This window comes from Corvus cornix, chromosome 2 (genome assembly GCF_000738735.6).
Source record: "Corvus cornix cornix isolate S_Up_H32 chromosome 2, ASM73873v5, whole genome shotgun sequence".
NCBI lineage: Eukaryota > Metazoa > Chordata > Aves > Passeriformes > Corvidae > Corvus > Corvus cornix.
This window is the reverse complement of record NC_046333.1, coordinates 37,907,141-37,925,482: the sequence shown is the minus strand read 5'-3', so window position 1 is coordinate 37,925,482 and position 18,342 is coordinate 37,907,141. Positions and strand designations below refer to the sequence as shown.

General features: G+C 40.3%; 2 protein-coding genes across 2 annotated transcripts in view; one reads left to right on the top strand and one right to left on the bottom strand.

Annotated features, from left to right (window-relative positions):
• Nucleotides 1–6,246, top strand: part of STT3B (STT3 oligosaccharyltransferase complex catalytic subunit B) — a 51,217-nt gene extending 44,971 nt beyond the window's left edge. The window contains exons 13-16 of the mRNA XM_039549857.1: nt 182–355; nt 1,333–1,446; nt 2,440–2,652; nt 4,604–6,246. Coding sequence (XP_039405791.1) covers nt 182–355; nt 1,333–1,446; nt 2,440–2,652; nt 4,604–4,684 — 582 coding nt within the window. The 3' untranslated portion in view covers nt 4,685–6,246. The remainder of the gene's footprint in view (nt 1–181; nt 356–1,332; nt 1,447–2,439; nt 2,653–4,603) is intronic.
• A 2,142-nt stretch (nt 6,247–8,388) lies between these two features.
• OSBPL10 (oxysterol binding protein like 10) overlaps nt 8,389–18,342 on the bottom strand; it is a 112,965-nt gene continuing 103,011 nt past the window's right edge. The window contains 4 exon segments of the mRNA XM_039549858.1: nt 8,389–11,147; nt 11,865–12,018; nt 13,783–13,965; nt 15,348–15,534. Coding sequence (XP_039405792.1) covers nt 11,103–11,147; nt 11,865–12,018; nt 13,783–13,965; nt 15,348–15,534 — 569 coding nt within the window. The 3' untranslated portion in view covers nt 8,389–11,102.

The following is an 18,342-nucleotide window of genomic DNA, read 5'->3' as shown; positions in this document are numbered from 1 at the left end:
TCACAGAACCACAGGCTGGAAGAGAACACAATGAGTCACCTGGTCCAACCTCCCTACTCAAACAGGGCTATCCTAGAGCACATGTCATAGGATTACAGGGCTTTGGTCTGGTTGTATTGATCTGTGGAGCTGTTCAATAGGCAGCTATGCAGATATTTAAGATATTTTTGCAATGACACAGGTGGGAAAGGCAATGTCATCTAATGAGTCGGCAGCATATGAGATCATGAGAAGCCTGGATGTGGATTATGTTTTGATTATTTTTGGTGGTGTGATTGGCTACTCTGGTGATGATATTAATAAGTTCTTGTGGATGGTGAGAATAGCAGAGGGGGAACATCCCAAAGATATACGGGTAAGTGGAGCCCCTACTTTTTAATTTTTTTTTAAAACCCTTTTATTTATGTTATTGCTTGTCTGGGAGTGGTCACTACAGTGGAGGGAAATCTCTACTGCTTATTGCTGTTTTATTTGAAAAATGTGCTGGGGTTGTTTTTCTAGAACAGTAGGAGTGCTGTGGCCTGTAGCCCAGTCTCTTTGAATGTTTTTGATTCTGAAAGGTCAGTAACCTCAAGCTTCTCATGTGTTTGCATGATACCAAAAGTACAGGATTTTTTTAATAATTCTTATGTGCATGTCTCTCTGTGCATCATCACAGGCTTGAAAAAGTAGAAGTGTTCAGACTGTTTAAATAGTCAGCATTACAAATTTCTTCAAACTGTGTAATAGTAGGAGACAAGTGAAAGTGTTAATATTGACTCATGTAGAGTTTAAGATGTTCAAACACCTCTGAGATTGCAGAAGTCTGTAGTAATATTTTCTTAAGCCTAACAAAAACTCCTAGATATTGAGCACAGACTTAAAGGAGTAGCCTGTGTGCATACTTTCATGTTGTGCTTGAGATGAAAATGGCAAAATTTTTTTGTTTAAACACAGAGAACATATGAAGTTTATAGTGACCCTGCAGATCTCGTATATTAACAATATAGTGCTTGTCACCCTTCTGAAGAATAGATGCCCAACTAACTTTTACAGTTCGGGATGACTTTTCCAGAACCACTTACAGTGACGTGACAAAATTTGTAGCAGCACAATAGTACAGATTTAGGAAAATTGATCCATTGGGGTCTGGGTTAGAAGCAGGTAGTTTGCAACTATTTCACCTTTAATGAGCACCATCTTTTTCATTTTAAGCTTTCCTTAAATCAGCTTTTAAACTGTGAAAGCCAGTTGTGATTCTTAGGAGTCTTTTTGAGGAGAAGGGAATGAGAAATTCCCTTAAGTAAGATTTTAGTTTGCATTGACTCTTTGTATCTTCTTTTCTTTTTAAAGGAAAGTGATTACTTTACCCCTCAGGGAGAATTCCGGGTAGACAAGGCAGGTTCTCCAACTTTGCTGAACTGCCTCATGTATAAAATGTCCTATTACAGATTTGGAGAGATGCAGGTTAGTGCTACAACTTCTTCTGAATCTTAACTGAAATGTGAGAAAACGTTATTTTGATGTATTTTCTATCTTTTAGATTAAGCATTGCATGTAGTAGCAGAATCTGCAGTAAGAATGAGCTTTACAAATTAAAACACATCCAGTCATGGTCTGCTGTTTATAACCTTTAGCATAAAGCATTTCTGCTGTTAACCTACACTTGTACTTCATTTTTTGGTGTCCTTCACATTGCCCCGATGAGTATCTTTATTGCACTGTGCTGTGTGCTCACTAAAGCATTAACTGTGACATTGTGGAGAGCTTTAGATTTGTTTGTTGTAATAGCAACACACAAGTGGAACTATTGACTGTTGAATGTCTGTCAGAAACTACATGATTTCCATCCAAGTCACGTCAGTGTATAAAACAACACTGCATTGTATAGTAAGGGCAGCAGTTGTCACTCTCCTTTGGGAGCATCAAGCACATGGATGGAGCTAAACCTGTTTGGTTTTTTCCTTTCCTTTTCTTCCTTTATTGCCCCCACCAGGGGCCCATCCTTCTGATGTATTAGCACAAGAATCCTTTTTTCAGTGGATCTTACTTGTAACACAGCAGGGCCAAATTTAACTGATAATTGTGAACTACTTCTGGATTGTATGGAAAACCATGGAAGTGCAAATTATTGCAGTATAGACAAGAGCACAAGGGAGCAGCTCTGCTGAAAAGCCACTGCAGGCTGCTGCACCTCAGACTGTTCTTTGAGTTGTTTCTGAATGCAGACAAGGTAGCTCTGCTGAGACATTAAGTACTGTCTCCTGTGACACCTGTCAGAGTACAAATGAATTTGTCCCTTAGGATCTCAAAGTTTTTTCTGTGTAGTAGTAACCAATGCAAGAGAAATGTTGCCCTTTGACTTTGGCTCTACTGCCTTGTAGCATGAAGTTCCACAGTTTGCAGTGATTGGTGTTCTGGATTTTGTCTCAAACTAACATGCAACTTTAATTTTTATAGCTGGATTTTCGGACACCACCAGGATTTGACCGTACACGCAATGCGGAGATAGGCAACAAAGACATTAAATTTAAACATCTGGAGGAAGCCTTTACCTCAGAGCACTGGCTTGTTAGAATATACAAGGTCAAACAACTAGACAACAGAGAGAGATTGGATCATAAACCTAGAGTAACCAACATTGTACCGAAACAGAAGTATTTGTCAAAGAAGGTGGGTTCCCAGTGAAGTAACTGAAAGGCGTCAGGAGTTCATTTTTAACAGTGAATCACATAGCTGGTGAATTATATATTTCCACTAGCCAGAATGTTATGGATACTGTTCATGTTAGTGTCCAATATCAGACCTGCCTGCTGGTAATAATTGTTAATTTACTGTCTGCTTAACTTTAAAGCATGTGAAGACACAAGGCTAGATTTTTTTTAGGCAGAATCTTAACTGGACATAGAGTGTGTCACTGGCTGTTACAACTCTTAAGTCTTCATGTAACTGGAAGTATAATATCTAAAGTACATCAATTCATATTTCAGTAACTATGGCTCACTAAGTAAATGTGGAAGTTGCTTTCTGACTTTGTTTGAAAGTAGTGATGCCTAGAAGTTTAAAAATGGCAATTTTGTATGAAATAAATTAAATATGAAACTTTTGTTGATGGAGCTTTAGTGTCTGTCTGCTTACTGCCTGAAGTCATCTTCACAGTTTTAAAAGTGTTTGTTGTGCTGCCCTCCTTCAGCCTATTAAGAAAGAGGTGTGTTCCCAGGGGAGCTGGGGAGACTCTTAGCAGCCCTCTCTTTCACATCTGTTTTCTATATATTCAAATAGATGTTGCAAAAGGAACTCCAGAATCCTGTCTAACAAACTAAATTAGAATAGGCAGTAGACTTACACTGTGTCATGGAAATACAAGTATAGAACGTTCTCTGCAAGTAGAGAATGCTAAATGTAAAGATGCTTATTTCTGTGATTTGATGGAAGTACGTAAAATAAGGCATTTGGGGGTTGCCACTGAAGCTAGATATATCTTGAAAGGAAATGATAAGCTTTGTTGTGCCTATCATACACTTAACACTGCAACTTTTTATCTTAAGTGACAAGCAAGGCTGTATTTATCCATGATAGATGCACTGAGCCCACTCTAAGCCTTGGAAGTGTATATTCTCTGTTTAAAGACCATAGAAGTTGATGCAGTTTCTGACCCCCCACCAACTGTTGCAGTACAAACAGGCTCTACTTCCCATTAAGAAATCAGAGAACCAGTGGAGAGCATGGGGCAAAGGTCCAAGCTAGGATTTCTTAAATACATTCCAAGGGCTCCTTAGTAGCCACAGTTTTTCAGCAGTTGCTTCCTTACTTATATAAATTCAGTCCATCTGCTATCATGTTAGGAATGACATTGCTCAAGCTCAGAGATACAATGTGTCTCAGTATTACATATTAGTTTGTATCTTTCTCAGTGTTGTTGGTATTATGTTGATTAAATACAATTTTTAAAAATAAGAATAGAGCCTGCTGCTACGCACAGCAAAGTGCAGCAAGGGTGGGAGCTGCCTCCTGGCAGTTGTGTTGAATGTATGCTAATTTGAAGTTAATTTTACCTATGACCAACATTAAAGTTCTCCCCCCATTACTACCTTAAAAAAAATCTAAAACATGCTGATAAAGGAATGTGCAGGAAGTGCTAACTAAGCAGCCTACAGACCAACAGCAGAGTTTAGAAGACTAAAATGGGATTGTTCAGGTTTTTTTCTTTTGAAAAATGCTGCTTTGAGCAAATACTTCTACCTAACTTTTAAGAGAATCAAGTAGCGCAAAAGATGCAAGAAGGTATTTCCAAACAAAACTAACACAACAGTTGTGCTCTTTGGGCATATTAGAGTTTTATCATGTTGGTTAATTATTAATTCTGCTTCAGCAAGTGCTTTGAAAAGAATTCTCCAGCTCTGGTAGACAGGGCTTACAAAAGCACATTTTGTGCAAAAGAAAGTGCTGGGCAGGAATTAACAATCCCAATATAAAAAATAATAACTGGATAATGCCTAGTTGAGGGTTTAGCATTTAAGCTCTTTAAAATCAGTCTAAAGCTCAGGCATTGAAATGCACATCATTAAACCGCGGTCAAGACTAAATCATTAACTAATACCTGTTATTCTGTTTTTCTTTTTAGACCTCCAAAAGGAAGCGTGGCTACATTAAGAATAAACTAATTTTAAAGAAAGGCAAGAGACCCAACAGGAAGACAGTTTAAACACACTGTTCTGATTGCTAATACGAAGCAGTTGTCCTTGAGATAACCAGTCTTTGCCTTTAGCTCAAATCATGTTTCACAGCAACATGAGGGTACAGAACCATCATTGGTCCAGATTATTGTACAAAATTTTCAGGCAATGTCTGATTAAAAATATTGGCTTATTGAGAACAGCTGTTTTAGATTTGTAATGTGAAGCAAGACAGAGCTGCTATCCAAGTCTAGCAGCATTTTTTTTATTGGTACATATTATCCTTCAAATCTGTTGAGAATTTGGACTGACTTTACCAAAGAACCCTGTAATTTGGTCCTTGGCACATGCATACTTGTCAATCTGTTTTGGAGAACACTGTTCAGCTGAATAGCAGCAGTATGAAAACTGGAATGGTGACATCTGAAAATGACACTTTTTCAACGAGAAAGAGGTGGCAGAGCTCTCTTAAATTCAACTTTCAAAACAACTTACTCCCATGATTATTTTTCAATGGTTTCTTTCAATGTCCTTTTACTCCTGCTGCAGGCTGGTTTTGAGCTGGAGTGTAAGAAGCAAAGCTGCAGTTTTCACAAGAGGTGACAGGACAGATTAATTGGACAAGCTGCTTTTGTTCTACATGGGATTGCAGTATTGCTGCCTTACACTGTCATTTCACAAGGTAGACAAGGCAAATCTTGCACACCGTAGATACAAGGGCTAAATTTGTAACCTCCTGAAAGATCTGAAACGACAGTAATGAATGCTATAACATACAACTGAGCACCATGGTGCTTCAGAACAGAAATTAAAACTATTTTAGGTGAATGTTTACATTGGTAAAACAAGTATAGCCTGGTTATTGGGGGAAAGAAGGTTGACAGGTATACAAAACCCCTTTTCTGTGGCTATCAGAGGTAGAAGATTTGCAAACCTCTTCACCCCTCACTGCCTTTCTGGCAAGGGTGGAAGTTTTTGTGGAAATCTGTTTCTCTGCATTTTTATTTAGAGTGCTTAAATCAATTGAAGAAATTCCTGCTCTAGTGCTATTTGCTTTGTCTGTCTTTTATACTGGTTTTGGTTTGGTTTTTTTTAAGTGGTGAAAACTGTCAGATTAAATGCACTAAAATATAAATGGAGATTGAACGTGTTCACTTTCCAGCTATAAGGAAACTTTATACAAACTTGAAATTTTTCTTTAATTACAATGGAAGGGTTTTTTTGCAGTTTGTTTTCCTGCCACAGGCTGTAACTTTTTATAGAAACAAAACTTGCATCAATAACTTGATGTAAATGCAGAATAGTATGTACCTTTCATGAAGAAAATGTAAATTTACAGTGTTCTGTGAGAATGTTACTGCTGACTTCTTTCCCAAGGTGTAGAATATTTTTTTGATTTATGAACTCATTTTTGACTCCAGTGGTTTATACAGACCAATACTACAGCTGCAGCATTTTCACAAAGGTAATTAAATCTGGATTTCTGGCCCCTGTCGTTTGGAGATTTCATTTTATTTTGTTGCTTTAAAGCTCAATGCAGACCAGTTGTCAACTGTAGGGGAAAATAAAGTTAATTCAAGTTTTGTGTTAAGGCTGTTGTGTCAGTTTTCTTGTGATTAACTTGATCACTTCTTGCTTGTAACCCTAGTCATAAATTAAGACATAGAATTCTGTAATGCGAATCTCCTGACTTCACCAAGCTGCTCTAATGAAGCCACAGCATCTTCTTAACATCCCTCCAGCTTAAACTAAGCCAACTCTGGGGCCTCTGCTGTGATTAAATGAAGGTGGCTGTCATATTTCCAGGGAAGAGCAACCTTCCTTCCCAACCACACATGTTGCAGCAACTCCTTCCAGCATCTGGAGCTCCTCAAGCTGCTACAGCTGCTCACCCACCAGCAGAAGGGCTGATTGATTATGTGATGTATGATTTCTAGCGTCTTGCTGCTTCCAAGCCAATCTGCATCCTGACCACTGGTAGGAAATAAGGGATCTAACACTTGGAAGAACACCTGAAAGGCAGCAGGACAGATGCTGCCAGTCAGTCTGTGGCGTGGCAGTACCTCAGCCTTGTTTTCAAAAAGGACATACAAGACTGCCTTCCCCTCTGTAGGTACCTTTGCAGTCAGACAGACAGTTTTCAGCCTTAGGTGACAGTGTTCTCCTTAACAGCAGAAATAACTGAATCTGAGGCATGTGCAATAAAAATAAGCCAACTGCAGAGATCCCAGCCACCCTGCACCTAAAGCTGCCTACTACTTACCCGAGCTTTATTTTTTTCTTAACTCTAACGTGACTTCAAGGATTCTGCCAGTTAAAATGTTCTCCAGTTAAAATGAAAAAATAGTTGGAGTCACTGAGGCATCTACTTAGAAAAAGCAACATTACAAAGAAGAACCAGCACTGTCTCACCTTCCTTGGTTCCTCAGAAACCTGCACACCTGGATCCCAAAATCACACAGCTAATCTAACTCCTACCTCTTCTTTGGAAGACCTGAACAGCGCTTCTACCAGCATCTTCCATCTTCATCAAACACACCTCCCAGACTAGCTTCTTCCCTTCATTCCAGCAATCCTTTTGTTGTTCTGTTATGCCAAATTTTGAAGCATAATAGCCACAAGACAGTAAAAAAAAAAAAAAAAAAACAACAAACCCCACCACCACCAATAAAACAAACAAAAAGCAAAACCACAGCAAGCAAACAAAACAAAAACTCATGAGCCAGGCTTAGGTCAGCAGTTGCTAAGGAACTAAAGCTGCAAGCGTCTAGAAGTCAATACTGCATAGGTTCTGTATCTTAATCATTGCTGGTGGGAGCAGTGAGGCAGGCAGTGCTGTTGATAATCCCAGAAGAAATATTTTGACTTGCAGAAGTAATTTCATAACAGGGAGAAAAGTCATTAATTACATATCTTGATAGATTTACTCTTGAAAAAGCAGCTGAATGTTTTGACAAAGCCCTTGGTACATACCAGTCTCACCATGAGTAAAAACTGAAAATAAATCATACCTGGCTGTGACTAAAACTCCCTCAGATCTTTAACCCAAGTGTATAAACTGCTCCAAGATGTGGCCTTGAAGCAATGCCACGGAAGGCAAGGAACAGGACTGGGTCATGTTTCCTGCCCTATTTACAGGCAGTGTTGTTTTTCCGTTTTGCATAAAAACAAAGTGTTCCAGCAAGATCGTTTCCAACACTGTGGATGAATGTTTAAAGAAAACCAGAAGGGCACTATCTAACACTTGAAAAATGCTGACCACGATCTATGTGATTCCTCTATGAACATTTTTCCTCCTCATGCAAGTGTCCAAATGCTGCAATAATGTAGAGTTGTATTTTAAAAGGTATTGAATCAAGAATCTCTGTTAGTGATAAAGATTCAATGAAATGGGATTTTCAGAAGCAAAGGGGACACTTTACCTATTTCCTTTTTACTTGCCAAAATGAGGCAAATGTTCTCCAGCCTTTCCTAAAGTTGTGTTGCTGCCCAGCCCTATTTTCCCTGGGTAGAGCTGTCCAATTTAAACAAAAAACTTACCTCCAGAGTGTCTGGGAGAATAAGCAGGGCAGAAAAGCCCCACAACAAACCCGGCTTCAGCTGGCAGATCACTCCATGGGAACCATGCAGGCAGCTCAGAGGTGCCCAGGTGTTGTACACAGCTCCTGGACAGTCAGGGACTGACACCACTGAACTAAAGGCTTCCATGGAAAGAGAAAGGGCATCCCACTACTAAATGAAACAAATCTTTTATTCATGAGCATTCTCATTTTAAATTCACAAATTATGAAAGGAAGGCAAATCAGAAGAGACTGCCAGAGCATCTTTTAAATGATAAAGGTATAAATTTTCTTTCTGAACATTTCTAATTTAAGAAAGAAAAAGGTTGCATAGGCTTTCTACAGGTGTGCACAAAAAAAAAAAAAAAAAAAAAGTGAAGTACATGGAAGTTTTTACATTACAATTCAGTGTACATCGGCTACTTGAAAAGGAAAGTATTTACTTGCAATTCCAAGACAGCTACTGGAATGACCTACAGAATAAGGCTTATGAATATTTACTTTTCAGTCCTGTAAAATATACTGAACACATACTATCAGAAAAATAAAATGACACTTGTGAATCTTGCTCTGGAATCTCACTGATGGGATCTTTTCTGAAAGGACTTTTACGTTTGTGTCTCCAAAGTTACTTCGGGAAAGAAGCAGTGGTAATGGCATCAGGGGATTCTTCATAGCATCAGAACGGAACTAAACATTGATCAGAGCACAAGTGGAATGTCCTCAGCATGCAGAAACAACCAACCATGCAGACAGAGAAATCTTCAATAAATTACAAGCAGAAAATTAATTTCTCCTTAAAAGAACAGCTACAGCATCTCTGTAGCCTCGACAGTCACACCATCCCAGCTGAAAGAGATCTACTCCTTCAGGGGCCCAGGCCTGCATGCCTGACACACAGAGGTTTGCAATGGCTATTTAGTGAGTATGTGTCTTGTTCTTTGGTGTGTGAAAGAGTTCTGGGAGGACGTTCCATGTGTTTAAGCCAGCTTTTTCGATTGTTCTTTGTGATGATACTACAAACTGTAGGGAATACTTTTAGGTACTTATCAGACTAACCTCTAGAACAAGAGTGGGTCCGTTATAAAGTGAATTCTTGCAGATGATAAAGTACACGTGTTTCTGATGATACTTGGTAGCAGTTCAGTGATTACTACAACAGCATCATTTTGGTTTTGTTACAGAAAACTATTACATCAACTATTCCTAAAAAATAAGATTTTTTTTTCCTCTTAAAAAAAAAAGTGTCAGTTACAAAACCAAGCTCATACAATCCACTTTTTTTAAAAAATAGGATTTAAATCATTTAGAACATGAATCTTTCTAATGTGCAAAAAAAAAAAAAAAAAGACAAGAAGACTAATGATTAATTTAGGATGAAAAAGTAGCCACACCTTCATTAAATAGAGATCTGAAGTTCAAATCCAAAGGAACAACTAATGGAATGCTTCCTTGTGCACACACCTCCTCTGCTCAGCCTTCCGAGCTGCTCAAGAGATTTTAGCATCTACCAAAAAAACAAAATGCAGGATGCACGAGGACAGATGTGAGCAGTGCTTTGACCTAGATATCTTCATGTAGTATCTATAAAGCATAAGTCAGTGTATTAACAAAGCAGACAAAAGGCACAAAATTACTCAGCTCTACAGACAGGCATCCATGCTACTGTGTGTTAGAAATGCAGTGGTTTCTTTACGGGTCACTGTGGAAAGAAGCACTGAGCACATTTTACATGTGCCTTTTGCTGCCACCTCTCTCAAAAACATCTTCATTTCAGCAAATATAAACTAAAAAGCAACAAAGCCTTAACACACTTCTAGAATCCACTTTGTCAGTATCACAATGGGTACCTTACAAAGCAAGATCAAGCTACAGGATTTTTTAATTTTTGGTTTTACTCTACAAAACAAATTGTATCCCATTTAATTTGTTTCATTCAAAAAGTTATTGTTTTAGTGGAATAATTTACTAAATCGTTACTTTTACATCAGAAAATCATACATCTGGGAAGGCTAGTTACATCATCTCTGCTCATCCAAAAGTTTTATCGGAAGCAATCCCATTTAGTGGAACATGTAAGCCAGAAGTGTTGGCATGACAGCAGCCAGAGAACATTACGCAGTAAGATCAAAGTTACCAGAGCAGCTGGCTCAGGGGTGGTGACCAGAGACCGACTGAACAGCTGGAGCATGAACAGACAAAGCAGCAAGGACACAACGGGTTAGTGTGAAGAACAATGTTCTGGAGAAGGTATTGCTACTTCTTACAGGGTGGCAGGAAATTCACACTCATCAGTGACAGGAAACATGCCCTGAACTCAGCAACCCAGAGCGAGCACAGCTAGTGGATCATTCTTATGTCAAAGTGAGTTACTCGGTGACTGTTCAGACAGAACAACTGCCATTAAGAGACACGTCACGTTTTAAGTGCAAAACATTTTTGGCAAAAGTGAAAAATAGAAAAACCTTAACAAGTACTAATAAAAAAGTATTTTCTTAAATACTAGCACAGGGCCTGATCCTGCAAGCACACAACTCAGGGAACCCCAGCCGAGTCCAGCTGGAGCTCTGTGCCCTAACACTTTAAGGAAAAGGTCTTTGAGTTGCTATTGGTGTTGGTACTGTTTACATGGAGTGTAAATAACACACAGAACACATGCACACCGTGTGTACTTAGGGACTTGTGCCTGTGTCTGTGGATCTGTACACACAAAATGGCTCCTGAATAAACTCGAGCTCGTGGTTGTTTTGAGATGCATCATTCACAGTACATAGCTTCATGTGGGGATCTTCTGGGATCAGGACCTATCCAAGGACATCCTGAAGTTACGTACTGTTATCATTTTAATGCCTTTCAGGTAAAGTTATGAGGCAACTGCTCTCTCCTGTCAATGGGTCTTCCAGAGAGGATTCACATACAGCCAACCATCGCCCTGCAAGAAAATTAAGCAGAGGTTACAAACAAGATTTATAAATATCGGATCTGTGTATGTCCACACAAAAGCTAAAATAAGACCAAGCAAGAAGGCATCCCTGTCACCTGAAAATTCTGTGTTTAATGAATTGACAAGTGATGTGAGTGGGAGGGGAAAAATTACAAGGGGGAAGAGAAGCAGTGGGAAGATGCAAGAGATCCTGGTTTAAATAGCTGCACATACTGGCTAACATAACAATAACCTCAGTCAGTCTCATTTCCCCTCCACCTTTCCTCCAAGAAAGGGCAAAGATGAACTTGGTAAAATCTGTTTCCTTTCACACAGATGAAACTCAAGACTGTGTTTAGGATGACAATGCTTACTTACATTGGACAAATCTCCCTAGATTGTGCTCATTTTAGTATGCTAAGATTAACAGGGGATGTGAGAATGCAGCATTTGAAAAGGGCTGGATTTTACAGAAAAACACATCGCTTTATGTGCCTAACATTAGATACCAAAAATCCAGATCAAAATCAATCTAACTGAAGGAAAGTGAACAACACAGACATGGAAAAATCCACTGCTCTCATTCGAGAGCCAGACTCTGTCAAAAAGAATTTAAGCAATCAGTGGTACATAACAACACTGGCCCATGACAAAATCCACAGACATTCACTCATCCCTGTGCAGGAACTTGCTAAAAGGGTCTCTAAACCAAGAGACTCCGAGTACCTCTTTGGCAAAGTATTTGGGTTTCCAGGGAGTTGTGAGTGCCGTGCGCTGCCTCTCCTCTGCTCGCTGTCTCTCTTCCAGGCGGTGCTTGTGCTCCGTGGCAGCATCGATGTTCCCCTCCTTCAGAGAGTTGGTGACATGCTGCCACAGGTGCCTGGCCAGGGAGAAGCACAAGGGAGAGTGAGAAGAGCTCTGCCACAGCCCAGTGCTGCTGGACACCACTCTGGTGAGCAGCAGGCTGAGGCCACGCCATCCATGCTGGTTTTCCAAGTCCCACAGCTTGGGAATTATCACTCTCCTAGGATATTCATCAAGTTTGTGGACCAAATTTTCAGATTCACTCAGCTCCCAGTGTTTTGCCATGCAATCTGACTCTTTACCACCTGAGTTTTCTTCTCAAAGCAGGTGGATTTATTTTTACCATTTCCAGTTCACATTCCTTACTGATGTTCCCCCACCCCCCAAATGACAGGCATTTAATTCTGCATTTTTTTGCAGTTAAATTTTTGAATTAAAGGAAGTGTCAGCCAAAACCCAAGAGTGCATTGAATTGGGACTCTGACTGGTCCAATGAGGTCACTAACAGAAGAACTGATTCTTGGGAGCCCCTCTAGGTCTGTGCTCTGTATTCCCAGTTACAATAATTACCAGTACAGAGCTAAATATGTTTCTCACACAGCTGACCACACTCGGATGCAATGCCTCATATCAGCCTGGCAGAAACTTTGCCCAGAACAGCACTGAGAAAAATCCTCACAGAATGGTTTGGGTTGGAAGAGACCTTAAAAGATCCTCCCTGCCATGGGTAGGAACATCTCCCACTAACCCAGGTTGCTCAGAGCCCCATCCAACCCGGCCTTGAACACTGCCAGGGATGAGGCATCCACAGCTTCTGGGCACCCTGTTCCAGTGCCTCCCCACCCTCACAGTAAAGAATTTCTTCCTAATATCTAATCCAAAGTGCTCTCTATCTGAAATCAACCACAGCTTTCACATATGTCCAGGGGTGTTTAAATGACTTTGTGTTTACAATCTGATAAACTGCAGATCCTGCAGAGGCACTGGATGGATGCAATTTGCTTACTAGTATCTAAAAAATACAATAAATACACTGAAGAGCTACTAGTTTCCTTATTTACTACAATCTTTATGTTCCACAGTACACGAGAAAAATGAGTTTGTGGATAAGCGAGCAGTCTAGAAAGCAGACAAATTGTATCTGACCCTGCACAATGACTCAAGACACCCTTGTAAAATAAAAAGACATTTACAGATAATAAAATGTCGTTTAACTCATATTTTTAAGTCCTCCAATAAAATGTTCCTAAATTCAATTAAAGTATTGATTTTTCTGAAGATAAGCATCAACAGTTATTGACAGTGAATACAGAACGTGTTTTTTTCTAATGTACATAGTCAGAGTTAGGCACATGATGTAGGTGCTGAGAGCCTCAAAACTACCTGTACGTGTGTCTTTATATCTCCCACTGCCTCACATTTTACATACTTTTACACAAATATATATTCTAAAATATATAAACCATGAAATACCTGTTTAAATTATAGGCATTATATATATATATATATATATGCCAGTTTGAATTACTTGCAACAAATTGACTCATTTGCCTACCATGTTGCAATCACTCCAAAAAGCAGGTGAAAACACTACATTACCATTTTCCAGATGCTCATTAGAACACATACAGGCATTTTCCCTATCTACAAAATTTATGTACTCGTCACTGCAGTGTAATTTATACTCCAAGGAACCAATACACAGCTCTATGTGCCCAGATTTCTGTGCTGTAGGAAGTGAGGCATTTTTGAACCACAGCACTAAGAACTGCAGTTGGCTTCCATGCTCTGTTACCACCCAAGGTTCAGAAGGAGAGTACTGCAAGGCCTGTGCCCTTACCTCGATTCCAGCGGCCCTTGGTTTGCTATGGGCCTGATCTTTTTCCTGATAACAGGCAGTTTGGTGGTGTCAATCACTTTGGTGTCTCCGTTGCTATAAGTGAATTCCAGGGTCCCATTCCATTCTCCCTGTGCCTTGCACACAATGGTGTTCGTTGGATTGTGCTTCACTTCGGCTGTAACCCTGATTCAAGGGGCAAGGAAAAAAAGACCACAGAAATAACTGGTACCATTTATTATCAGTACATGAAAGCACTACCTTGCTAAGGGTACAAGCAGCTTTCTACCTCTACAAATCAATTATTCAAGCAAAGTAGTGATGCTGTCTCCAAAAAAGACAGACTCATCCCAGGAAAGCTCTTCTAACACAGCAATAGCTTTGGGATGACATTCTAGTGAAGTACAGCAGTAAGCCAACTTAAAACTCTGATACTCCAACCCAGAGCCAAATGGTGACCTCAGCAGCCTGAAAAACAATCCCTGACATTCATGTGACATTTTCAATACATGACACTTTCACACCTGAACATAGTGCTGTCAGAGACCCATGTCAAAGACTCGGGCTATCTTTGTTTTCTTCTTTAGCTCCGCAAGTTCACTTCTCAGCTGCTGAGAGGCAATGACTAAAGCCACCTCAGCAGTCAAAGAACTGAGTGAGCAAAACAGGCAGGTAGGACTAGAAAACCAAAATGCAGAGAGAAGTTTTGTGTGTATCTATGAGCATGCACAAGTGTGCTTTAGAAAGTAATCTGTAAACTCAATTAAGTTTTTTAATTACTAAAGTAATGCAGCACAATTTCACCAAATTTCCACTCACCCTGATGACACCAATTTTTAATCTACAACTTTTAGAGAAAAACCCTGTCAAAACAGCCCCATGTGGACATGTGCCTGAACACAACATTGAAATGGGAAGAATAGTTACACCATCTGAAAACAGAGGTAACCATGCAAAAACACAGTCTCCTCTGAACAAGAAAGGGGTCTGATGTTAATGACTGGGACATCAACTTGATCACGGAAGCAAGACAGGAGGCTGTCTTGCACAGGACCTCTTTGCGCCCTTAGTGAAGGGGAACCAAAGAAGGTAAATAACATTTCCACCATCTGGAATTTCAGTGCAGAGTTGGGAGTTCCCAGTAGGGAGCTACTGCTATGGGCAGTGAAACTTTTGCTTCTCTCCTCTTTTTGGGAGCTCCACCTGGAACACCAGTTCATCTACAAGACTCACACAGAAGCAGCAGCTGGTATAGCAGAAATATTGCCTTTCCCACATGCATTTTTCTGATCCTGCACTTAACAGCAACTTCTACAAGAAACAAAGGCTGGAGAGATACACTCACTTTATTTTAATGAGAAAAATACATCCAATTCAGTTAAACAACATAATATGTATTGCTACAATAAACTGCCCTAAAGCTTTAAGTCATCTCCAGCACTAATTGGAAAAGAACTTCAGCTATCTGTCTATAAAATACTGCAACAGAAGAACTGAACAGATGCCCAAGAGTCTTTCCCCTGAAATCCAGCAGCAGGCAAACAAGATTAAGACAGTAATTCCCATACCTGTGGACCTTCCCTCCATAGAAGGGCTTGGTGTGGAACGTGACTGTGGCAGAATAGCCTGTTCTGGCACAATTGATGTTGACTTTCCCTCCAAGCTCCACCCACGGGATGGTAAGGATTGAGCGAGCGTAGGCACTGGGCAGGGTGAAGACATACTCTTCCTCGTGTTCCAGCAAGTGAAGAACACCTACACAGGAAGAGGTGAAAGTGAGGTAATAAAAGGTTCACTGATAAGACCTGATGGTCACTGACCAATTACCACCATCAAAATGCACATCCACAGAGAGCACAACGTGCAGCTCTCCTTGAAGGAGGGCACTGTCTGCTAAGCAAGAAACTCTGCTCTCTGGAACAAGTTTCTTCCAACAAGCATTTTCAAAAGCACCCAATTTGACTGTGTACCCTGGGCTCCTGCATGGTACCAAACAACTTTTCAGAAAATCTGACTGGATTCCTTACTTTGTATTACTGTTAAAAGCTGGAAAATCATAAAATGTCCCTGCAAAAACCCATACTGAAAATTCAGATGCTCCCTCAGTGTCATATCATAATCTCCCTCCAGAAAAAATATGGGCATGGCCAAAGGACTCTTCACTTCTCCACTCAGTTAGAAACAGCCACATCCTCCACTAATTTCCTCTTGATGCCTTAGTTGGTTAGGAGTGAAAAGCTCTGAGTCTCCATGGGTACAACTAGGAAACACGGCATCTAGAAATCTCCCATTAAATTTGCTCCTTAATTTCCAAATACCTCGTTTCTCACACAGGCTTTGAAAAAATCTTGCATCATCAAAGAGGGGCCAGCAGGGCCACTGCTCTACTACCACCGAGTCCAATGTCTCTACCAGGCAGAAAAAACTACTGGTAATTCCATCTCATCCTGTAAAGGTTTCTCCACCCTCAGCAGTATGAGGCTGTAACTAAAAACAACACACAACAGCAGCAGTTTTTCAACATTACTTGGAAGTTGCACAAAGAAAGTAGCTTTCCTGATCAAACCTTTGCAGCTTCCCCTGGGGCTACAGATACAACTCTATCCCCATAAAAACTATAGTTTGGTCTTCAGGATAACAGGACATAAGACCAGGAAAAGAGCACCATAAACCTTGCACGCAGAATTAGATCATGCCAAATGTCTGCAGTGTATTTTTTATCAGAGTTTTACAGTCTTTTGTGTCCCATTTACTAACTGCCTAAAGGCAAAAATGACAGCTTTGAAAATATTTTTTCACAACAGGGACTGAAAATAACCCATCACAGGAAGCACTCAGAACCCAGAAATATTTGAAAAAAAAAAAAAGCAGGAAAGTTATTTTGACATAGTAATAGTATCTGTTTAGAAACAAGATGAGCTTGAGCCCATTTGCCGTCACCCTGGGGCAGGCAGGGGAAGAACACACTGTTAGTGGTATTGATTAATCTATCTGTTTAAGGGAATAATAACACTACTTTTTCAAAGTGATCTCAGATTTAATGATGAAAAAGCATTAAATAGGAACACAACACTACTGCTGCCAATATGAAAATATGCCTTTAATGCTGCATGAAAACACAAAAACACACTCAAAATTTAAAAGCACAGAGCTATAACAGAACCATGATCTTGAATACTGGTTCAAGCTAAGAAAACTAAATGCAGGCACAGGAAGCTCTGCAATTTGACACGTCTGTCTTCTGAAACTATTTCACAGGAAAACATTTGCAAACCAGAACAGCTTCATGCAGTTGCTCTCAGAACTTCTGCAACCTCAGCCTGCCAGCAGTGACACAGCCAGCATCTCCACTCCAGCAAGTCTGACACAAGGAGCTGGGAGTGCAAAAGCACACAGAAAAGTCATGTCTTTAAAAGGACCTTTAACCATTTCATCTTGGCAAGTTACAAGTTCCCCGTGTCATGTGCTGAACCCTCACCAGCAGGGAAAGGCCAGGAGGACACAACTGGAACACACACACACACGTTTTGCCTCAAGCTTCCTCAGCTCCACACCTGCAGAGAAGTCCAAGCTGAACACACTGCAGGAATGCTGAACTACCCAACTCATCCTGGACATGCAGCCAGGAAGAACTTTTACTCAAAAAACGACTCTGGTTATCAAACTCATTAAATGGATGCTATAATAGCATTAAGTTAATAAAGAACAATTGTAGAATCATAGAACGACCTATGTTGGAAGGGACCTTAAAGATCAGCAAGTTCCAACCCCTCTGCCATGGGCAGGGACACCTTCCACTAGACCAGGCTGCTCAGAGCTCTATCCAGCCCGGCCTTGAACATTGCCGGGGATGGGGCATCCACAATTTCTGTGGGCAACCCGTTCCAGTGCCACACCACCCCCACAGTAAAGACTTTTTTACTAATACCTAACCTAAACCTACTCTCTTTCATTTTAAAGCCATTTCCCCTTTTTCTGTCACTACATGCCCTTGTAAAAAGTCTCTCTCCATCTGCCATCCTCCTCTGACCATCCCTGTATGTGCACCCTTTTCCTGTTGGGTGAGTATAGGTTTGCTTTTGTCCCCCAATGGGATCAATAGCTTTTTTCTCCCTACTTGAGTGGGAGGGACTTGGAGCTGCAATGCTGCCAAGCACATTTAAAATGGACAGCAAACAGCAGCAGTGACCTTCAATGTAAATATTTAACCACCACAGCAGGTTAGATATTAAAAACTGAACCTGGCTCTCTTGGCAGTATTTTTAGCACTTGGTAGAATATTTTCTGAATTCCTTAAACACCTGAATAAATACATTTTTTAATGAAATGCTATCTCACTCGAAGCATGACTCCAGCTCCATAATTATAGTCTAAAAGAGATTAAAGGGCAGATCTGAAATACCCACAACTTGGTAATACTTTTAGCATTAACCTGTTCTACATTCCATCGTTTGCAGAGCCCACATACAAAACCTCATTTAAGTGAAGCACCACAAACACCGTGGCTGCACCACCACATCTCAACAGAGACCTGTGCTTCTTTAGGGGAGAGGAAGTCAAAAA